The sequence below is a fragment of the Lonchura striata genome, chromosome 6 (genome assembly GCF_046129695.1).
Source record: "Lonchura striata isolate bLonStr1 chromosome 6, bLonStr1.mat, whole genome shotgun sequence".
Lineage (NCBI taxonomy): Eukaryota > Metazoa > Chordata > Aves > Passeriformes > Estrildidae > Lonchura > Lonchura striata.
The window spans coordinates 36,366,665-36,390,302 of NC_134608.1; the positions used below are offsets into that span (position 1 = coordinate 36,366,665).

Consider the following 23,638-nt stretch of genomic DNA (forward strand, 5'->3'; position numbering starts at 1 on the left):
GGGAGCGGAAGAGGCGCGGCCAGCGCGGCGCGGCCTCGTACGGCGGGATGGCGGCGCCGCCGCGCTCCGGGGCACGGCGGCGGCCCGGAGCCGTCCTGCTGCGGCTGCTGGCGGTGCTGCTTCTGGCGGGCACGGCGGGCGCGGGGCAGCGCTCCAAATGGCGGCTGCCGGTGCTCCAGGTGAGTGCGGCGAGCGGGGCCGGGCCCGGAGCCGCCGGGCCGGCCGCTGTGGCGACGGTCGGAGCGAACGTGTGCGGGCGGGAGGCCGCGGCAGCTCCGCGCGTCCTCCTCGGGCGGGACTGCGGTCGGCGGCGTCCCTGCCCGGCCGCGCCGCTGTGGAGCCTGACCCGGAGCTGGTGCGGGGGCTCGGGGCCGCGGCTGCCTCCTGCCTCGCTGCCGGGACTGAGCCCTCTTTGGCGGGTCGGAGGCGGCGGCGGGGGAGAGGAGCCTTGTGCGGGAAATAGTCCGGTGTGCGGCGGAGGGAGAGCCGCGCCTGTGAAGCCCGAGGGAAGGCGGCAGGGTCCCCCGGCTGGAGCCCGGCCTCGGTGGGCCCTGTGCGGGGGCGGCCGCCCCGCGCGGCCGGGCCGGGGCCCGCACCGCCGGGCAGCGCCCTGGCCTGGCCTCGGGAAAGCCGGGCCGCTGCGGCGCTGCACCGAGAGACGTGTGGGCCTTAGGGCAGCTGAAGGGATTTTCGCACTTCTGATAAACCCCGCCTGCTTGAATTTGCGTGGAGGAAAGCTATTCTGCCTCAAATTCGCTCGGGCTTCATCAGGCAGTGAGAGTAATGCGCTTTATGTAGACACTTTTGAGCCTCAGGAACAAAACTGAAGGATCACAGTGAATGCTTCTGTTGGTTCTTAGAACAGAATTTTTTTTTTTGTGTTGCATGGTCCAGACCATCTCATCAGCAAGGAAGTGGTAATCATTTAAACAGATGTCAACGTGAAGTTGATTCCGTTTGCAGATCAAAAAACCCCAAGCCTCTTAAACCATCTTTAAGAGTATGTTGGAGGGTGGTGAAGCATGACTGGAAAGTCCAGTAAGACTGGCTCCAGATTTGACATTTGCTTTCATTACTGTATTGACTTAAAACTCAGAATGGAAGATTATGTTTACTTAAGCTCAGTGACATTAAACCCGATGCCAAAAGATTTTTGCATTTTATATATTTTTCATCTATTAATAGCTCTGTATACTATTACTGTATACTTATATAATTCACTAGCTAACTTAACTACTTCTAGTACCCTGTTAGGTTAGACAAACACATTCCTGGAATCATACTATTATCTTGCTTCTTCAGTGCACAGAGGACATTTCACTCTCCCATGTATTTAGGCATAAACAACCTGGGGCTAGAAGCAAGGGGGGGGGGGGGGCTTCAGTAGGAGGTTGAACCAAGAGGGGATTTACTTTATTAACTGTACTTCTGATTGGGTATTTTTGTTAATTATGCTAATCCGCTAAACTTAGAAAAGTGTGAAGCTGTACCTCAGGTGTGCATTCCACCATAAGTGCACCTGGAAAGCCATCAATTAGTGGTAGCTGCTTTTTGCATTTCTAACTTGTTTGTTTTGTGATTTTTGGGCTGATAAGGCATCAAACCCTCTAATACCTCTTCCTTTTTTGTGCCTTTGCAGGGGAAGAAGTTTAGTTTTGGGAAGATTCTCTTCAGCAACACCACCATTTTCCTGAGATGTGAGTGATTACAAGGGATTAACCTGCTCTCTATGCTTTTTGATGCCCCGTCTTTTTTTAACATTTGGAACTCAAAACACTGTGAAGTGGTTAAATGCACTGGCTGCAGTGACAGCTAATCTGTGGCACAAGAGCCACAGCTCTGATATGCTCGAGTCTGTTAACAGCCGTGGAGCTTCCCAGTTGTGATCTGCTTAGGTTGTAGCAGAAATGAATGGCTCTATTCATGCTCTCTGTGGAGGGGGCAAACTGGGCAATGGGAGCACCACTTTGTTTCAGGTAGTGGGTAATCATGCGTGGGGCGTGCTGTACTCTGCTGTGAGGTGTGCTTTTCCTATCTAAGGTTTGTTAAATTCCCCTGTCTGGGAGAGCTGGTGCTAGCTGGACCAGAGGCTGTTTGTATACTGATGGGAATACAGAAGGCAATGTTTTTTAAATCCTTGTTCCTTCTTAGCTGAGTGCTTCTGGGTGTTGTAAGGGAATGTTGCACACTGCAGAAGAGCTCTCCTGAGAGGTGTTTTCTCCTGATCCCAGTGTGTGAGTGGGATCATAGAGGTTCTTCTGTTGAGCAAACATGTTGGCAGCCTTCCTGTTTCTTCTGTGTATTGCTCTTTGCTGATCTGTCCAGGTCTATGGGTTATGTAGGTTACTGCTCCACGGAAAGTTTCTGTGGCATACCCTCTTACCTGTGAACATGAGGACAGCATCTAGATGGCAATAACATGTTATAGAAGTGACTGGCATATTTAGAAAGGTGTGAAATCTTTGCCATGCACTTTGAACACTTTAAGTGGTTGGTTGCACTAGTTTTTACCATGGGGGAAAGCTTTTTAGTCTCTGTCTGGTGTCTGTACTTCCCTTGTGTTTTTTCAGGTTTAATTTCCAATACATGCCCTTCTTGGGACACAGTTTCAAGGAGAGTTTGTTAAAATGCCTGTATTGATCCTACATTAATCTGAAACAGGAGGGTAGAATTTGAGTGGTTATTAGAGAAGGTCCATCACTTCAGTATTAGGGCTTTCCCACTTGGCAATGTAGCTGAGACACTGAGGTTTGCATCTTGCAGTGAGGCAATTGCAAGCTGCAGGATCAAAATTAGAAATGTGCTTGGGAATAGGAGGGAGGTTGAAAGGACATTTTGGTGTTTTGGTAGGTTTTAGGCTTTCTTGTCTAAAGTTTAATAGAAATAGTGTACTTGTAGTGTCATGGCATCTAAGATACAGGTCTCTGAAGTGAAGTGTGTGGTAAATTTACTTGTGCTGAAATAACTGAGCGAGAGAGCTAAGGCATGAGAAAAAAAAAATTTGTTGTGGGGCAGATCTGTCAGTAAGAATTCAACCCCCTGCCTCCTCATGTGGAATTGAATTACACTGTGCTGTCAACCTTTAAACAGGCATTAAGCCTTAAAATTCTTCAGTTAAGACACCTGTTTTACATACCAGTGTGGTTAAAAGATTTACATGAATTTGAAAAATGAATCACTGAAAGAGGAAGGAACAAAGGCTGGGAACGTACTCATTTTCTCAGCCTAGATGAAACTTAAACTGCATCTGATGCTGGGAAGCTTCAACTTTGTGATTTTTCTTTTCTGCCCATGTCTGTGTGGAAACTGGTCTCTTTCTGTTTCCTGTCTGCTGCCTCTTATATCTGCTGTGTGATGTTTGTGGGGACAATGACCATTCTTGCCAAACATGATTGCTCATGGTTTTCCTTCCTGAGCACCTGCATCTCCTTATCTCCTTTTTCCCCCCTCTTCTTGATTTTTTCTTTTTTTTCTTTTTTTTTTTTTTTGTTAATCTGTATGGCACATTGGTGTCTGATGCTTTCTGCTTCTGACTGGGAGGACTGGGGGGATTGCTGCTAGCATGTAGTGTTGTCAATAATGAATTTATATTTATCTACTTTTTTGAAGTGCTGTTCTAGAAGGCATTTAGTTTCTTGTATGGGATCGTGATAAGAAGTCCTGTCTCTGTGAATGAGCACAAAGACTGCATTCAAGTTGAATATTACTGGCTTTTGTTTGAAGGCTGAGGAAGTTAGACTTCCATATTGCTGAATTCCGTAAATGCCAGGGATACTTTTTATGACTTTTGAAGTACTTCCTTTTCAAAGTTTCTCTAATTTTGATGTTTGCAGATATACAGCAGATTGTTCTAGTGACCTACTTTACCTTTATGGGTGCTACCACTGAATATGTAGTTGCCTATTTATTTTTCACAGAGAAAAGGGTATTTAAAATGTATTTTGAATCTTATTTTTGCTTGCACTTTTTTTTTTTTTGAGATACTCCTTATTTGATCAGTTTTATCAGAAGAGCCTGTGTCATCAAAGAATTTGCCATCTGCCCATGTCACTGCAGTGCTTGTGCTGCCATTTAGTTTCTTTGTTGTGCCCTCTGCAACATCTAGGGCAATATGGAACATGTATGCCTCGTTTTCATGCTTACCAGGAGGTGTCTTAAAGAAACTAACTTTTTTCAGTGATTTTGCTTAATTTTTTAGTGTTAGAAATTCAGCTGTTGAGTTTTTAGCTGTATGTATTCTAGCACTCATGAGATGTAAAGTGGGATTAGTCAACTAATACCCCTGTTGCAGGGTTTTCCTTCTAACTGCTTTTTCTACCTAGAGTGGTCAGTATGGAAGCATTCCTTAGAAGTGAACATGTAAGAAAGTTGTGGATGATATGAATGTTGTCTGGAAAGTTGCAGGAACTTCTTAGCCACTGCAAGTATTCTGTTAACTTGTTTTGCCCTTTGCTGATTGGGAAACACAAATGCAATCATCTAAATGGCTCTCCTAAGACTCTGAAAAGTCACTCCTTGTTTTATTTAAGGATTGATCTTGCCTTCTTAATGTCAAATTCTCTTCATCAGACTTTTAGTTTAAGAATGAGATTTGAAACACAAAAACCCACACAACCTTTCCTGATTAGGGAGAAAGTCTTGTGTTTCCTTTTTCATGCCTGTTGTTACTAAACTAAATCAGAGAGGAAAGTTGTCTTATTACTGTTGTAGGTAGTAGTGCAGCTTTGTCAGCATGGGCTAATGTATAGATAGATACCTTGTTTGTCTTTTAGGAGGCTGGATATTGACTGGCACAATCTTAACTTCATTTCCTTGGTAGTGGCATTGACATATTTAAATGATATGTGGAAATGGCTTAGTATTATCCTGTTCCTAGCTTTCTCTGCCTGTTTCATGTGCCCCTATCTCTAAAAGGGAGGCCCTTTTTGTGTATTGGAGTCACTGCTTTTCTCCTCATTTGGTATTTGCAGTTGCTGAAACATCCTTGATTGTATTCAGAACAAAAAATTTCCAAATGATCTTCAGCTCTTTAATAGAATTGTATAATGTTATAATGGAATTCTCTTCACATGCTTCTTTCTTTCACTGAACAGCAATGAATTACTTGAGGAAAATATTTTTCTATTGTTTTGATTTCAGTTTCGTGTTTAAAATTTAATTATGTTGGTTTTGCGGAGAATGGGAGGAAAAGCCTGGAAAACTGGAAGGCATATGGTGTCTTACATGTCTTATGTTTGCTTTTTTTTGTTTATTTGTTTTCTTAGTTGAAGGAGATGAAAAAGCTTGTGAACCCTCCCAGAATTTCAATATTACCTGGTACTTAAGATACTCTGATTGCTACAATGAAGTCTTCAACTTTGGGGTAAGAATTCAGCGGAAAAACATAGGTTATGGTTTTTAGAGATAAGCAGATCTTGGAAGGAGGGGATTAGAGATGTCTCCTTTGCATCGACGTTGTAATTTGGGCCTGAAAGATACATTCTTCCATTGCAAGATAACACATTTTTTTAATAGAATTGAAATAATCCACAGCTTGCTGCAACTGCTGGCTTTTTTTGGGTTTTAGGTCAGGTGGAAGTGTTTGTTGAAATTGTTTTAAACCCAGGAATTTAAGTCAGTACATTGACTCTAAAATGAGTGAGTTTATGGTATTTGAAAATATTTGCAGGAATGCTTAATGACAGTGAATATAAAAATGTACATGTTAATAGAATATTTACGTGTGAAGTCTAAATTCTGTACTTTATGGATGCATATTGCAAGCATTAGCAATTTCTAAAAAATGTATAATGTTTCTATCAAATTTGGTAGAACATAGTTGTGCTTTCTATGGTTAATATTTTCCATGTTTACTTAAATTATTAATTATGACAGCTGTAACTACTAATTTAACACAGGACTGTGTCTTCACTCTTTAAAATAATGATGCAGAGTTTGTTTGTGTAGACTGAAGTTTGTATTTTCTGCTACATCTCTACTTTTTAATTCTTACTCAAAGCCTGTATGCCATCATTTTTATAGTCATGTGTGGTTTTGCTGCCTTTAGTCTACTAAATTTGATTCAAGAGTGTGTGCAGAGTGAAACTATGGAGCTTTCCAGGTCTTGCAACTGTCTCCTGAGATAAACAATTTGAAATAGTTGATGCTAACCTAAGGTCTACTCTGTTTGGCAGGATGAACAGGCAGACAGCTATTTTGGGACTACAGCTGAAGAGCATCCGGGTTGGTCTGGATACTATGCCACTTCTTCTCTCATTCGAAACTGCTCTGAGCTCTTCAAGCCCCAGGTATGAGTAGAAACCTCAGAGTTTGCTGTCTTATACAACATATAGAGAAGATGGTAATTCCTGTGAGGTCTGTGGGCATCAGATGGAAGTACCACTGTAGGTTGGGAGGTACTTCTTTTTATCTGTTTATAATCAGCTGTGATGATGATTTCTTGATTTTCCTTTACTTCTGGCTTGCTATTCAACATTTTGCTCATGGTAGTGAAAAAAATCCCAAACAAATCACTGTAAAAGTGATGTACAGTTCAATGCTTCTTTTAGTTTGTGGTTTTGTATTCTGAATTTGTTTAATTTACAGAAGGATACTGCTAGTTAATTAGAAGTGGCAGCAGAGTAAAAATCCCACTAAACTCGAATCATGAAAGGACTGGCATTTATTACTCAAATAATGTCTATTTAGAATAATAAAAATGATTGTTGAAAAATTAATTACTTAAGCACTCATGGAATAGGAGTGCTAGAATATGTTTGAAAAAATCAAGTAAAAGCAAGAAGACAATGCAGAATTAGCATAGGGAAATAATGTGCAGACATCAGCTCTACACCAGCTGTATATCAGCAGGCTGGTGATAATACCAATATAATTTACTGTCTTTATTTAATGGTATACTTAAAATTGAAGGCAAATTGTGGAGTGTTGCATATGTTCAGCATGTTCCTCATGTAGACAAAAGATTATGGATAGAAAATACTGGGAAATGTCTCATAACTATTGAACCTAGTGTTGTGGGTTGCTTTTTGGTATTTTTGGTTCTTTGGGTTTTTTAAGAAAAAAGACTAATGCCTAAATATAACTTTTAATAATCTGCTTGTATGTCTCTAACTCCTTTGATGTGTGAAGATGGTTTGAAAGGTTTTCAAAAGTAAAAAAACCTGTGATGCATGCTTTTTATGTTTAATAATATGAGAAGTGTCAGTTCTGTTTTTTCTTGGTTTGTAAAAGAGATCTTGTAGGTTTACCTGTGTAACGTGGACTTGGGCATCCTAACTAAACATGCTTTTGAAAATCTTAAAGGTTTTAAATGTCTTTACGCAAGTTTTCATCCAATGCCTCTGGAAAGTCTGTGGAATTCTTAACAATATATTCTTGTCTGATAATAATTTCTGAAGTTTCAAAGCAATTTCTTCTCTAAATGGTTCAGCTTTATCCTTCTGGTATAGAAGTTTCACTAGATTTTGAGTCACTGTAGTTCAGGCAAGTTGGAAAAATTTTGATCTCTAATAGGCACTCACTCATTTAGGGACTTACTTTTGCATAGATTAAGGCAGAAATCTCAAAACCCTGTATCTGTTTGTGGTGACTCTAGCTTGTAATGGGACTACCCAACTGATTCATATTTCGAAACCAATATTAACTTCACTACTATCATGTGTGTTTTCTAAAAATAAATACCTGTTAGGTATCTAGGGAGGAAAAGTAACTCTAAAATTACAAAACATTAAGTATTCAGGACATCTTGCATAAATGGACAATTGTTTGATTTAGAAAAATGAAAGCTCTCCAATACAGCTGTTCAAAGAATAATGAAGTTTATGGGAAGCTTTTCTGGTAATGTCATGTTAATGTGTGAAGTGCCTATAGTGTCTATCAATTCTTTACTTTTCTTATATCTTGCAGATTTTCTATAAAGAATTTGTTCGTCCAGAGCCTCTCTCACCTGAGAAACAAGAGGTAATTTTCCTTTCCTTCTAATGAGTGAGTGCAGCCATAGAAAAGGTGGTTTTGGCATATTTACTTACTCATTTTTCTGTGTTTTTGTTTTTTTTTTTCTTGTCCCCCTAAGGGCTTAAAAGATAAGAAGGAGATTGCAGGAAATGACACAATGGTGACAGATAAAACTGTATGTATACTGAATTTAAGCATGGCTTGTAATTCAGCAGTCTTATTTTGTTTTGGTTTGCTTTTTAAAAATTTATATTTCTTTGTATAAGAACTTGATGGTGGCATATTTTATGGCTTTTTAACACATGGAATTTTTTAGCTTGAAACTATGGAGTACTGGAAAAACAGAAAACAGTAACTGCTTCTTCTGTAAGTGAAATATAGAACTGATACCGTTCAAAACAATGATATAAATTAAAAAATAATTTTTCTATTGTAATTTAAAATAGTAATTGAAATTATCTTCTTTAAATCATGACTAATTCTTACAGAATATCTTTGGTTTTGTCTTCAGTCAGTTTTTTGAGATGTTGACTGATTACTTTTGATTTTCCAGTCCTTTAGTATTTTTATTATATATTATGTTCCTTAACTAGGAACAACTTTCAAAATAACTTCGAATTGAGTGTCCTGGAGGTCAAGAAAGAAAATATGTTTTACTCCTTTTGTACATAAGGGGCCATTTATTAGAAAGCTAAAACATAAGTATATGTGTGCAATTATGAAGTAAAGAATCAATGCAGCAAGAAAAGATGGTATTTTAAAGGCAAAAAGGTATTTTAAAATTTGTGTGTATAAATTCATCCATTTTCTTTCAAGTTTACTGTGTTTCTGAGTTTTATGTTTAGTTAATACTAGCATAAACTCTTTTTAAAAATATATATAATATTCAATTTGCTTTTTGTCTTGTAGTCAAGAGGTTTCTTAAAAGAAATGCATGCTCTTAATACTGAATTTCTCTTGGAGAGGCCATTATAAAGAAAAATCTGTTGTAGTTCTGCAGTATGGCAGTGGCTTAAGTGTAGATGGTCTAAGTTTTAACTTTAAAGCTCTTAGTAATACTTCAGTTACTGAGAGGTCTAGAGCTTCTTCAGTTGTATGCTGGAACTCAAAGATATCTCTGATTTGTTGTATGATGCAAATATTTACCTGGACAAGGTTCCTCTGTTAGTTGACTGGCAGGATTTGAGCTTTTCAGGTATGAGAGCTGATGCAGGGACTGTAGTAGTAGTAGTAGTGTCCATAGGAAATGGCTACTATGGTAGTCTTTTACTGCTCAGCTACTTCTATATTATGCTGTAAAAGTCAGCTTTCACCAGGGAGATAAGTTCTGTAGCTCTGCAGTTCCCAAGCAGTTGACTTCAGCAGAATCTCTGTGGTGGTCCTAATGCTTCTGTAGTGAAAAAAGTGTGATGCTTTCTTGACTTCTTTGTAGCTTTTGCAGTACCTTTGAGTACTTCTGCAGTAAGCCAGTGTTAAATTGGCAAAAAAATCCTGATCACCTCCCAGGTCTTTGAGGATTCTTCTCAAATAAACCAACTAAATTTCAAGTGTTATGTCTAATAAGTACCTTTAAAATTTACGTATCAGATATTTATTAACAAGTTTTAGGTCTTGGAAGAGATGAAATTTATATTTACATGAAGCTACCACCCATATATTGCTAATCTCCTTCTGTCTTTTCCTTGTCTTCTTGACTGTGCACTGTTTACGTGGAGATGTTTTATTTTCAGGCAATGAATGCTGTTATCAAAACTTGGCGAGATGGGCCGTATATATTTATTGTGCAAATTAAAAAGGATTCTACTGCCAGACTTAAAAGAACTGAGAGAACAACACCTTCCTCATATCAGAGCAAGCTCTTCACAAGTAAGATAACTCTTTATACAGTAAACTGAAAATACAGCATCATTTTTATATATTCCCACTCTAAGTATTCTAAGATACTCTTATACTGTATGGTTCAATTTCATAAGACACCGTCTTTCACTTTACATATAGAATATTACTACAGCTCATATAAGAAAAGGTGTTTGCTTCTGTCTTGAAGATCCTAAGACTGTTCTGTCAGTTTACTGATAGAAATCAAGAAGCATCAATCCCAAGCATTTCAATTTTAAAGCTTGGTGTTTTGTTTCAGAAATGTGCAGACCAATACAGTGATCTATACTAATAAGTCAAAACTTATTAGAGTACAGAGATCATAATTATCACTTTGATATTATATTTAACAGTGCATTGATAACCTTTTCAAACTTCAGAGGAGTTCAAAATTCCCCTTGAAAAGTGAACGTAGTGTTTCTTAATTTTTTCTGTTGTACATGAATCTCCAGCAAAAATTACTTTTAAGTACTGTCATGGGTTACTTGGTAATGGAGTGTGTAATTTTAAACTGCATGCTTTTGGCTGAGTAGCATGTAAGTAAATATTAGCTTTCTTTGTTAGAGTTCAAGTTAGATTTGAAGGCCTGAGAAGATGTGGATTTTTTTTACACTTAAGGGAAAGTCAGTTAAGTCCTGGCTTTCTCATTTTGCTTCTTCTGTTTTGTAATTGGATTGTCTTTTGACAGTGACGGTAGAACTGAAGGGGCCATATGAGTATCTTTCACTTGCAGACTACCCTCTGATGATTGTAAGTAAACCAGCTTTTCTTTGATCAATAAAATTGTGAGTTGATTTGAATATCAATTAAATACCCTGCTGTCATACTTAGGAAACACAAAGCCAGTGTCTCAGGAGCAAAAATTACTTAGCCAAGGGTGTTTTTTGGTTTGATGGGCTATTTTTGTTTGTTTGGTTTTTTTGGTTGGTTGGTTTCTTTTGTACTGAGTACAGGGTAGGGAAAACAGGCACAGATTTCAGTTACTTGCATGTGCTACCAGTGTTGTCTTTCTCTGGGTTGTTTGAATTAGTGGTTGTTAATTTGTAGTTCCTGAAGTTATCAGTATTATTAGCTCTAAACTGACAAGTTTTACTGGGGCTGTTATTCTCCTTACATCATGTCTTAGAAAATCTGCTATTTTTTGCTTTTGTTTGCAGCTACCCTTTCATTTGTCACTGCTTTCTTTGTTCTTTTATAGCTTAATCTCGTGTCCTCCACCAGCTGTCTTACACCTCATGAGGAGGTCTTTAATACTGCCTAGCAGTGAAAGTATAATTGAGCTACAAAGAGCTAATCCCCTTTTTATTCAAAGGAGTTATTGACTTGGTTTCTAGTTGCTTCTGTTGAGAAGGCTAAACAATAAAGGAACTTAAAATGTTTATGTAGTGAAGACAGTCTTTAGCTGGAGATCAATAGCAAGTAAGGTCTCTAGCCTGATTCTCTTGGCAAGAGCAGCCTATCAATAGTGGAGCCTGGCAGCATTTCTGAAACACACATTTTACTTCCTGGAGAGCCAAAAAGCCTCCAGCAGCTCTATTGAAATGTAATTCCTGTCCCACGGGACCGGAAAAGTATCTGTTATCTCTGAATATTTTCTCAATGGAGCATCTGCGTGTGAGCTATCTTGCCTAGGTTCTTAGGATTTGAACTGCATGGATTGGTCAGGTGTGAAAAGGTGTAAGGATCAGCAAGCTACTCTCCTAAGGGAATGTGTTTTCAGTTTGTGAAAGTTTTGATGGATTGTGCAGTTAAGAAATTAAGTGTTTGCTTGGTTTTTAAAAAATTAAAGTCTTCCTTCTGGAAGAGAGCACTGCTTGATTATTAAGCACTGTCCTATGCTTTGGCTAACTACTTCCTGCTGTTCACTTAATGTTTTACTCTCTCCTAATTCCTCTTAATCTTAGTGTCCTTTTGAAAATTTTGCCTTGCTTTGGTATGGTTAGAAAATTGAGCATCAAGTAACATTGCCAAGCTTACTGTTTGCTGTATGAGACATACCATGAAAAGTTCTTCTGAAACAATTAACATTGAACCAAACAAAAATCACAAAACAGTAATATTTAAATAAATATCTGGGTTTCTTTGTCAGCTGCAGGCTTTTTGCTGGCCTAAAACTTGGTCAAAAGCTGAGTTTTCTGGAAATTAACTTTTAAGAAAAGTTGTCAAATTATTTGAACACAGGGCATACAAGCATTAGTTGCTTATCTCTGTTCTTTGGAATGGTGTCTAAAGGTGGTCTGTGAGTTTATTTGCAGAGTACTGTAAATGTATGATGAAGTTATTAATAGAACAATACAGAGAACAAATAGAGTTTCTAGTACTTGATGATTTGCGTGAATTCTTTTTTAAGCAAATGAATAATGTGAAAAGGACAGATTTTGTTCTCTGGTTCCTTTGTCATAGGATGAGTCTTCTACTGAGAATGGTCTAATTTTTTTGAGGGTTAAGTGTGTGATTGAGATACCTTTTAGGGATCTAGTAGCATATATCTTCCTTAGAAAAAATAGCCTGTGAATAAATTGGCAGACTGTTCTTCAAGGGAGAAATTGTGCAGAAATTCAGTTACTGTCATTTCCTTTGTTGGTAGTGAGAAATTAGACTCTCACTGGAGAAAATAGAGTTGTCTTACAGCTGTGGAATGGAAACAAGGAAATAATTTTTCTTGGTCTGAAGTTCCTATGTCTTTGTTCTTTTTGTGCAATAGTTTTTCATGGTGATGTGTATTGTGTACGTATTCTTCGGGGTTCTGTGGCTTGCGTGGTCAGCCTGTTACTGGCGGGATCTCCTGAGGATCCAGTTCTGGATTGGGGCTGTTATCTTCCTGGGAATGCTCGAGAAAGCAGTTTTCTATGCCGAGTTCCAGAACATCCGCTACACGGGCGAATCCGGTAGGTGGCAGCAGCCTTGTGCAAGATAATTGAGGGGGTATAGCACTAATATCTTATGCTGATTTGGGGTGGCAGATACATGTTAACTATATGATTACTTGAGGATTGTTTCAAAACAAAGAACAGGGAACAAGAGTTCCTGTACTTTTATATGTTGTAAACATTGTGCTCTGTATTCTTCTAAAGCTAAAATGCTATTGCTTTCTCTGACTCCTGAGACTAGTGTCTTAGGTATATAGAATGCTACATTCTGTGCTGCAGTGCTGGTTTTAAGTTTAAGACTTGCTCAGTGTAGCTTGTAATTAATATCTCACAAGTGGTAATGGCCTTGGAAAGATACTTTGAAACTCTTTGTTCAACATGACAGCATTGTAGATAACTCTTAGTATTCAACCCATAGTCTCATAATCCATTTTATGAGAGTCCCCTTACCTAAAACTCTTTTATTCTGCTTTTGAGCTTTCAGGTTGGATGTATACAAATGAAACTCTGCGTGCAAAATGTCATTAGGACTTTGCTAATTGACCATACCCATGGTGCAGAAAGTTTTGTTGGTTGACTTGTTTGGAAGAGTATCTAGGCTGGATGTAAAATTTTTCTGTAGCTTTTTTTTAATGCTATTTTTCTGTAGCTTTTTTTAATGACCTATCTTTTCTGAAAGCTAACTCTTGATGTAGATAATAAAAAGATTATGCACTTCAATAGTCTACTTTTATATCTGCACTCATACTATAATTGCATGCGGAACTTAATAAAACAGAAATTATATTTTAATGACCTAGCTTCCTTCTCTTTGTTTTTGGTAGTTCAAGGAGCAGTAATACTGGCAGAACTTCTTTCTGCTGTGAAGCGCTCGTTGGCTCGAACTCTGGTCATCATAGTCAGCCTGGGATATGGGATAGTCAAGTGAGTAATCGGTTATGGGTTTTTGTGTATTCTGTTTAAAGGGTTTTCATTATTGGTTTTTAAGAATTTAGGGCAGTATTCATCACCCTGTACTTTGCTTGTTTAAAGGTAAGTGCTTTATTTAAGTGCTCTGAAGATCTATACTTCTCTAGTAAACAGAGACAGTTCCATACTGTGATTACTCTTCTTTCATCTCCTTCCATGTGCTAACGTTTGGTGGTTTTCTGAGTGATTGTTGAGATGCTCCACATGTCTGGAATGGGAAATTTATGGGCCTGCCTTCTGAGTGAGGGGAAGCTTATATAGATGGGGTAGATCAAGAATCACTGATAGGGGAGGGGATCTGCTTCAGTAAGATTGTGTCCCATTTGTCTGCCCACAGCTGTATTCAATGGTAAAAGCACATGCTAGGAGGCAGCGGGAATTTTTGGCAAATGTAGGTTTGCTGGTGGAACTGGTGAAGAAGCGGGATGAGACTTATGACCATTTCACTAAAAAGTGAAGCATGTTAATTAAGAAACAGAACAGTTGCCAGTCTCTCCCTTAGTCACATCATACCTAAGACAAAATGAATAGTAAGTTTCAGGCACCATAATAATATTTCTGGATCTAGATGGGGCTTGTTACAAGGACCTTTTATCCATATGCTTCATATCTTATGTTTAGATCCAAGTTGACATTACTTTTTGTTTTCCACTTAATCTGAATTTCACTTTGTTTCTTACAGACCTCGCCTTGGAGTGACTCTTCACAAAGTAGTTATGGCTGGAGCCCTTTATCTGTTATTTTCTGGCATGGAAGGTGTTCTTAGAGTCACAGGGGTCAGTAATAGCTGCTTGAATTTTTCCATATGCCACAGACAGTATTGGCTGTATGTACTTGTGTGAACAACTACTTTCCCTCCCCCTCCCCAACAACAACCAAACCAAATTCCCAATGCTCCAGCTTTGGGGGCTGTGCCTGGGGAAGTGTGTGTGAATGTTGATGCTACTGGATTTATTAAGTGCATCTTGAGATGTAGATTTCTGTTATTCTGTTTTAGGTATAAAGTATTTAACCTGTTGTATATTTGGTACTTTTCCAGTTTTTCTATGACACTGTGGCTCTGATAGCAAACTTGGCCCTGTCCATGATTGATGCCTGTATTATTTTGTGGATATCCTTTTAAAAGCTGCTGTTTTAAAGAGCTGTTCATAGCTCATTATTTCTGTTTTGTACTTTAAAGGAATAAAAGGTGTTTTGCTTGTTTCTGTCAGAACTGTGATAAGTTTATGATGTACACGTAAAGGCAGGATTTGCCTTTTTAGTCAAACTCATAGTTGCCAGTGGAGCTTTCAGTTGATCCATGGATAGTGTAAAAGATTTAATTACTACATATCTAACAAGCTGGTTGCTAGTTTTCTGTAATGGAAGTGGCCAGAGCAATTAATCACAGCAATTGCCTCAGCAGAGACTCCTTTTAACAGTGCTAGATTGACTTATCTGGAAAACTGCTTCTTGCCTTGCTGGTGGAGAACTGACAATTTGGATTGTCAGTTCCTCTCTGTACATTGGACTAAACTCTTTGTTCAAGCCCTCTGTTTCTGTAGCAAAACTTGGAAGTGTTGTGGTGGCGTATTCGTGGTTTCTCATATAACCTGACCCTTCTTACTTCTCTACTTTTTCTTTTCAGTTTGTTCTTATTGGCTCTCTCTTTGTCTCCAGGCCCAGAATGATCTTGCCTCCTTGGCTTTTATTCCCCTGGCTTTCCTAGATACTGCCCTGTGCTGGTGGATATCCTTCACTGTTTACTTGATGGGTTGTGTTTTCTTTTGAATTGGTTTTTTTTTTTGAGTCTTTTCTTGGCTGAACTTTTTTTTTTAAAAATAAGATCTAAGTGTATATATTTTTGTACTTCTGGTAGAGGTTCTAGAAGTTCTGTAATTGAGTGTTCAGGTAAACCTCTGCTGCCTACTGCTTACCTAGTTTTTTGCTGAACTGGATGTGCTTGTGTAAAGCAGCTCCAAAATATAGTCTGTTATCAGTCTCTCATTGTTGAGCATGAAAGTATTTTGTTCTAGTGTAGCATGTCATGGTACCAGACTAGTAGCCTTTGAAGAAATCAATCAGTTTATGTTTTGGGGAGAAGGCTGCTTAGCAACATCAAACCTGAAAGTCTGTAAAACTTGAACTAGACTTGAAGTAAGTTACAGAATGAGGCAGTGTTTATTTTTTGGTGTCTTTACATATTCATTTTAAGCAACCATAATCTTGTGTGACTTTAGCAGCCGACATCAAATGCAGAACTTGTGTATAGCAAAATCACTGTAAAGTGTTCTTAGCTAAAGTCAATCACAAAAACTGTTTAAAATGTGAATTTTAAAGCTGTGACAATCACTGTTCTCCCCTATTGTGATGTCTTTCCTAACCACTTGTTTTGTTGCTTTGGAAATAAAACAAGAAGAAAATGTGAAGGCACCCATATGCATTAAAGAGATTTGAACTAATTTCTAGTTCAGATTTTACTTTTTATTTATAAAAAGCACAGCCAACTCTTTCCAAGGGAATAGGCCATAGTCCAAAACAGAGGTTTGGATACCATCTTTGTGTAACAAGAGTTGTAGGTATAGATGACTAAATAATGTGAAAAGGACAGATTTTGCTCTCTGGTTCCTTTGTCATAGGATGAGTCCTCTACTGAGAATGGTCTAATTTTTTGGAGGCTTAAATGTGTGATTGAGAGAGCTGTTGATGATAATAAGGTCTGTGTCCTCCTAAGTTTGTGACTAGCTTGTCCATTCAGAGGCTTTTCCTTGACTTCCCATACATATTCATCAGCTTAACTCAAACAATGAAGCTGCTAAAACTTCGAAGGAATGTTGTGAAACTCTCTTTGTATCGGCACTTCACCAACACACTCATCTTGGCAGTAGCAGGTAAGCAGAAAATTTTTCCAGTTAAATAAAACCACTTTTCATTTCCAAATAGGGCTTGATTTGAAAATTTTAAGTTTGTTGACCTTTCTGTAAGTACAGTCAAAATTCTTGGTATTTCTAACATTTGACCCATTTCTAAAAGTGGGTCTTTGCCAACTGTTATGTTGGTATTTCAGAGACAGTGGATTATTAGTCCTGATGTTATCAAGATCACTAGTTCTGTGCAGCTCCTCTGACTGAGCACTTTTGTCCCACTTCAAGCTGCCAGAGGCCCAAGTTTGTTCTTATCTTATGCTGTTAACTTCACAAAGATACTTCTTGCTAAAATCACGGTATCACTATATGCTGTGGGGTTTTTAAGATGTCTGAAGATTCTTAGTTTTGTAACATAATGGCCTCCCTATTCTGGAAGAATACCAATTGAGTTTGTTTTTCCATTTATATGTGATGAACTGAATTTCAAGAATAAATTTGTTGGTGCTTCCAGGTTCTCTGCTATCAATACAATGAGCAGAAAACATCTAAATACTGTGCTTTTTTACTTAAACAAAAAAGTACATTACTTTTGAAAATTGCCTCTGATGAAATTCCTTTCAGCACCTAGTTCTTAGTCATCTTAAAATACTTTAGTGAAGGGAGGTCTCTTCTAAAACTGTGGTAAGAGCATGGTTTGAGTGCTGGAACTGTTGTGGGTCAGGATCAGAATGTTTAAGGCATTCAAGCAGATCAGATTGTTCAGTTACTTCAGGGTCAGCTTTTCTTGTCAAGTGATAATGAAGCCATGGTTTGAATGCTAGATAAAAGTGATACAAGAGTAATGTATAGTAATTAGAAGTTGGCAAAATACTCTATATTTGATTTATGCTTTGTGTCTGTAAAGAAACATGAGTAAAATATAATGGTCTATGCCTAAATTTCTGTCTAAGGTCAGTACAATAGGATCCATCTCTTGTTTTCCAAAACTATTAAATTGACTTTCAAGACATCAGTATTCAGGTCTTTGATCTTTGTTTGGGAAACACAGGCCTGTTAGTTGGGTATTTGAATTGGCATCTTTTTTAGCAATAAGCAGCTTGTTTGTTTGAATATTGCAGCATCTATTGTATTCATCATCTGGACAACCATGAAGTTCAGGCTGGTGGACTGTCAGTCGGTGAGTTTATATTAAATGTTCTCTACAATTGCTGCCTCTTGATAAGTTTATATCTGGCAGTGAGATTGCCACAAAGCACCACAGGCTAAAATTATCACTGTTGTGGGTAATGAGCCTCTTTGACAGATGCCTGTAGTTCAGCTTTGGAAAGAGATGAAGGCCATGAAATTTCTTGCTTTACAACATCTTTCATTTGTGCTGGTTTTCTTGACAGGACTGGCAAGAGCTATGGGTGGATGATGCCATCTGGCGTTTATTGTTTTCAATGATCCTTTTTGTCATCATGATTCTGTGGAGACCATCTGCTAACAACCAAAGGTTCAGCTTTTCTTACCTCTTTCTAAAAATGCTGGGTTGTAGGAATGCTTGTTTATTCAAAGAGTACTGGTGGGTGATTTTTAGTTGCTGTAACTGATCAATAAGGATACTAAGCAGTGTTTGTAGGGAAAGGTAAACCTAGAGAAGTTACATACATAAAATCCAGTCTGTTCCCCATGTTCAGCTTATTTAAAAAGAAGTAACTTAAACATTGTTTACGGAACATAATCAATGAGATTCACAGCATAATCAAACTATGTATGTGTTAGGGTAATGGATCTCTTGGGAGACAAGAGATAGAATACCAAGGTAGCTTTCATTCTTTCACTTCTATAGGTTTGCTTTCTCACCACTGTCAGAAGAGGAGGATGATGATGAGCAGAAAGAGCCAATGTTAAAGGAAAGCTTTGGTAAGAGAAAAAAAATTTTCCACTCAATTTCAGTGTTGAAGACAGCTCTGTGGAGAAAGGTGTCTTGCTCTCTGGCAGAAACTGCCGCTGATACGAGAAGCTCTAGAGGAAACGCTGCCTTTATGTTTGGTATTTACATTGCCTGTTTAATTTTGGGATTTTCTGTTGACACTGAATACACTGCTACTGCTTGGTTTCTTTGCTGTGTCCAGTGGACTTTGTTTGATTAAATATGTGTTAGGTTTTAATCCAGTGGTGATGACAGGATCTTTTGGATATTGTTGCTAGGCAGTGGTATAGTATGCAGTTCTCTTTGAAAATCCCATTTAAAATGTTCATTTATTATCTGTTCTCTGAACTCTGAAATCGCCTTAATTTTCTATGTTAGTGCTTGGCATAGGAATGTCCAGTGTAAATGTAGGAGTGAATATGTTTATTCATGAAATTGGCTATTGTAACACTTCTCTTTATAAGTTGTGTAGAAGGTAGGGCTACATGCTTAGTGCTGTCTGTCCACAAATCAGCTATGCTGGGATATATCAGTGCTGTTTGGCTTGTTTAGGAGCTAAGGAGAAGTGTGTAGTCCATTAGTTATATTTGGCAAACCAGCACTATCTGGCTGCCTACCAGGCCACGTTGGTTCTCAGCTTTTAAACAGCCAAGTGGCTGTTGAGCAGTCAGTAGGTAAAACAAACTTCAGGAGTTGCCTGTGTCTCAGAATGGTTGTGGCTGGAAAGTACCTCTGGAGGCCATTCTGTCTAAGCCCCTTCCTCAAACAGGGTCACCCAGAACACATTGCCCTGGACCGTGTCCAGATGGCTTTTGAGTATCTTCTAGGATGGAGATTGCACAGCCTCTCTGGGAACTATGTCTGATTCTATGCTGCTGACGTCTGGCTTAAAAAAAAGCACTAGAAATACATATTTCCTAGGTTAAATTCAGGAAAAATGACATATTCCACCTGTCAGGAGAAAATACTGCAAACCTTTCAAAGGGGAAGCAGTCTAAATCATTGCCTTGTCAAACTGTGTTTCTTTGACTTGGATTAAGTATCCTGAATGAAGACTCAACACTTTCCCTTAGAGTCTATGAACAATTATAATTCAGTTACCCCAATCTTTTTTCTTCTTTTGGCTTCAGAGGGAATGAAAATGAGAAGTACAAAGCAAGAACCAAATGGGAATGTAAAAGCAAACAAAGTTGTGAGTATGACCTCTGTACTTCGAAGAATATGATTCATCTCTTCTTTGTTTACTGCCATTAGAAGCACACAAATGTGCCAACTTTTGAGGCAATAAATGGGAGCTTTTCGGTTTGCCTTGGAGTGTGAGTGAGCCAAAGTATCATAACACAGTACTGCTGAAAAGAAAGTAAATGGGGGTTTCTCATGAGAGTTTCTGTAAATACAATGGGAAGTTAAGAACTCAGTCTATTCTGCAGAAATGTTTCTGAAGTTCAGTGTAGATAGAACTGTATAATACAATATTCTGATAGTGATTAATATATTCTGATACTGATTAAGACATTATTTTAACAAGTTTGTCAGTCTGAGAGAGAGGCTGAGCCATATTTTAAATAAATTGCCGTCTGGTTTTGAGATTGGTGATTCATTACATCAAACTTTCCTATTTTGCAAGGGGGTGGTGTTGAGGACTGTTAGAGAGTTCACAGCAAGTGGATTGGTTTTCTTAACTTTTTTTTTCCTTGAAATGTGTTTTCACTAATCCAGAAATCAAACTTAATTACTTTTTTTGTGTGTTTGTTTTTAATTTTTTAACTGACATTATAAATACATATTTTTGTCAAGTGGGTTGAGAAGGAAAAGGCTTGCATATGACAGCATTGTGGAAAAACTGACTTTTGTTTTCTGTTTGATTTCTGTACTTGTAGCAAGAGGATGACCTGAAGTGGGTAGAGGAGAACGTTCCTTCATCTGTGACAGATGTGTGAGTATTTCTGTAGTCACAGTAAGGGCAGGTTCCTTTCCCACAGGAACATATTAGAATGCCTTATCACTTGTATGCTGCACTTCCATGGGCAGAGGTTGGGTTCAGCCTGGCACTGGCCTCTGATCCCTTGTATGCAATCTGCTGGGGTTGCACACAGGCTGGCTTAAGGAACAGTCTCTTGGAATGTGAAACCATAGACTGGTTTGCATTTTGCTAAAGTTAAAACAATATACATAAATACAGAAAACAAAGAACAAACAAACCCCTTTCTAGTGCTCTGAGGAGACCATTGGGTATCTTGCTGCATGCAAAGCACAGAATAATGTAACCCAGTTTGCAGCTTTATCTGGAACACATGATGTCATTTTTGTGCTTGTGGTAATATAATCAGCTGCGTACATTTTCTTTATCTCTTCTGCTTTTAATAACTTTTACATGGTAGAAGTGTCAGTGTCTGTGTCCACATTTTTCATAACAAAACCGAAGTTCATAGGGGTGTTCACAAATTTGAACAGGTAATTTTGGCAGAGGATCTGGACTGAAGTACAAAACTTTTCTTGAAATTAGGTAAAGAAAAGAAATTAGGTGAAATTTTAAGATGAAGAAAAGTGTTTTTTCTCAATTGAATTTGGTTTTCCCAGTTCTAGTACTTATTTTTTGAAGACTGATAGGATTCCTTAGGAAAGAAAAGGACTAGATTGGTATAAAGTAGGAGAGGGCACTTTCTGAGGTAATCTGCTGCAGTTTTTCTGTTTCTGAGAGTGTGAAGAACCAAGATCCCAATAAATGGGAGATGTGTTGTAGCTGGAAAGGCTGAAGTACCAGTGGAACTTGTTTGACTTCTGGAACATGTTTTTACAACATGGTTCCATATTGTAAATGTCTTCAGTGCAGTTCACCGGTGTTCCTACATGAGTGAAGGAGCTTATTTTGTGGCAACTTAAAAATTGTTCACTTGGAAATGAGAAGCATAATAAAAAAGAATTTTAAAACTGTGAATGTCATTGAGGATACTCCTTGGGCTCTTCCTTTTTAGTGTGTCTTTCTCTAATTTCTGTTAAATTGAAAGGTCTGTCTTCAATGTTTATTTTCTGTGTCCTAAAAACATAAGGTTGAAAATGGTTGTTGGTATGCTCTTAGTATGTGCTCTAATTATTTTAACTTCTTTTTCCCCCCCACTGCAGTGCTCTTCCAGCTCTTCTGGATTCAGATGAGGTCAGTAAAAGAATTCTTCAGTTCAAATTAGTCTTCTGACATGCCAGGGAGCCATGAGTCAGTTGATAAGGTCTTGGCTTATCAGAACTGGACTCTGCTCTTGTCAGCACAACAGTAGAATATTACAAGAGGAGAAGGATAGTGGGAACAACCACAATACAACTTCTTAAAGTACAAATGTGTTCTAAAATAAGTGGTGTATCTTCTATGTAAGTTGGAATCCTGACTTAAAATGCATATGAGTGCTGTTTGTTGTGAATGTGCATGTTCTGAGTAATGTAAGTCTACTGGGGAAAGTTACAAGTTTGGGTATTTTATTTTCTAGGAGAGAATGATTACCCACTTTGAAAGGTCCAAAATGGAATGAAGGAGTAGCTTTTTGCTCTTGGAAGTGGAGACACCTCTTTTAAAGTTGCTTGGTGGAGCAAGTGCATCCTGCTGATTTGTCTCTTGATCTCAGCCTTGAAAGTTTGATGCTTTAATGTCATGGAGGGTGTCCTGCTGTGGAAGAAGTTCACGAGAACGTTATAAACCTTTTGGAAATTTGAAGTTGCTGCAAGTTTGGATTTTTCAGCAATTGACATGTGTACTATTCCAGCACCTTCTGTAACTTTTCAAATATTTAATCTGTGAAACTAAAATTCCTAATGTCTGCTTGAGGAGTTTATATTTTGATGTTACAATTGACACTTAGAGGTGACTGCCTGTATCTTATTGGGGGGAGGGTGGGGACAGATAGAAATAAGCACTGAAGAAACAACAGACCCGTTTTCTGGTAGATAACAGCTGCAGTTGTATGTCATGTGTTCAACATGCATGAAAGAGTTCTAGAGAGAAGCTCCTGTTGATGAAGAAAATGAAGATGCCAGAAAGGAAATATTTGGAAAAGTTACAGTGATACGAGTTTTTAACAAAATCAAGTGCAATTTTATTCATAACACTGTGTATGAAAGATTTTCTATTTTAAATGCCATTGACCTGTAGGTAACAGCTGCCTAGAGCTAACACTCGCTGTTGTGGCACATCTCATTGCCGGCAATGTGGTGGATGCCTGGAAAAATAACTTGCCCCTACCTTTCATGTGTTGCATGATTTAATTTAAAAAATACCCCAATAAATAAAACAACAAAAGCAAACATCACCATAACCACTCCTGCAGTGCACCACAAGTGCTTGACTACATGTTAAGCAGATATTATCTGGATGTTTCAGCAGAACTCTTCTCCCTTTATGTGTAACATCTCCCACCAAGAAGTTGGCACTCCTCTACGAGATGATGGCATTGCTTTCTAGGGTGTGAGCACTGCCTGCCTTACTTGAAAGAGGATTTATGGGGAGTCCACAGTGCTGGGATAGTTCTGTTCCCAGTGTCTGTTTAGAATTGCTTCCTATGTAAGTGATTTGATGCTGGGTTTTCCTGTCCCAACTGGTCCCTGTGGCCAAGAGGTACTCTGAGATCACTGTGTTTTAGTCAAAGTTGCAGGTTTCTGTTCTATATAATTGCATTTTGTTTCTCCTTTTGAAATGAAGACGAGCTTTTGGACAGTGTTCCGGTTTTTGCTTGGGTGCAACAGCTGAAGTTGCAATAATTTCCTCATGAAACCTGTCGTGGACTGTATGAAAAAAGCTCTAATTTGGGTTCATAACCTTCAAAACTGATGATTAGGAGGCAAGCAGCAGCTGTATAGCTAGGAAGCAGATGTGGCTGCTGCTGGAACAGCGTAGAGCATCAGCTTTTCTGGTTCTTCTCATAGCTGTGTCAGCAGAAGTGAACATGTGCCTGTACTTCATTTATTCCACTGTAAGGTCTGGTAGCTTAGCTGTAGCTCCTCTATCAGCAACTCAAGCTGAAACATGGCACTTTACAGTACAGTAGCTGAAGCACAAGGACATAGCATCTTCTGCTAGCTGTGTTGTGGGAAGGGCAGATGGGCAGAGAAAAAAAGGTGTGGGTATAGCACCTCACTTCTGCAAGAGTTGCTGGTGCTCTTCTGCCATCTCTTCAGGCCACAGATAGAATCTTTAATTAGAAAACCCTTCTAATTTGCTATGC

General features: G+C 38.6%; 1 protein-coding gene across 2 annotated transcripts; it reads left to right on the forward strand.

Annotated features, from left to right (window-relative positions):
• Window positions 1-34: 34 nt before the first annotated feature.
• TMEM87A (transmembrane protein 87A) lies at window positions 35-22,239 on the forward strand. Of its 2 annotated transcripts, none has more exons than XM_021533497.2 (20): window positions 35-179; window positions 1,640-1,697; window positions 5,265-5,362; window positions 6,174-6,287; window positions 7,906-7,959; window positions 8,072-8,128; window positions 9,684-9,819; window positions 10,520-10,581; window positions 12,536-12,719; window positions 13,526-13,625; window positions 14,353-14,446; window positions 14,710-14,781; window positions 16,432-16,540; window positions 17,635-17,693; window positions 17,908-18,011; window positions 18,348-18,421; window positions 19,562-19,623; window positions 20,312-20,367; window positions 21,555-21,585; window positions 21,911-22,239. In XM_021533497.2, the coding sequence occupies exons 1-20, from the start codon at window positions 48-50 to the stop codon at window positions 21,950-21,952; spliced, it is 1,698 nt and encodes a 565-aa protein (XP_021389172.2). In that variant the 5' UTR covers window positions 35-47; the 3' UTR covers window positions 21,953-22,239. The 2 variants fall into 2 exon arrangements, with proteins under 2 accessions (XP_021389172.2, XP_021389173.2); XM_021533498.3 differs by lacking the exon at window positions 14,710-14,781 and adding an exon at window positions 15,330-15,398.
• The last annotated feature ends 1,399 nt before the right edge of the window (window positions 22,240-23,638 follow it).

Bases quoted from the DNA above. Each gene is read 5' to 3' on its own strand.
- TMEM87A (XM_021533497.2), top strand. From the start codon at position 48: ATGGCGGCGCCGCCGCGCTCCGGGGCACGGCGGCGGCCCGGAGCCGTC. The intron at 7,960-8,071 runs GTAATTTTCCTT...TGTCCCCCTAAG, and splicing joins TCTCACCTGAGAAACAAGAG to GGCTTAAAAGATAAGAAGGA. The intron at 18,012-18,347 runs GTTCAGCTTTTC...TCACTTCTATAG, and splicing joins CCATCTGCTAACAACCAAAG to GTTTGCTTTCTCACCACTGT.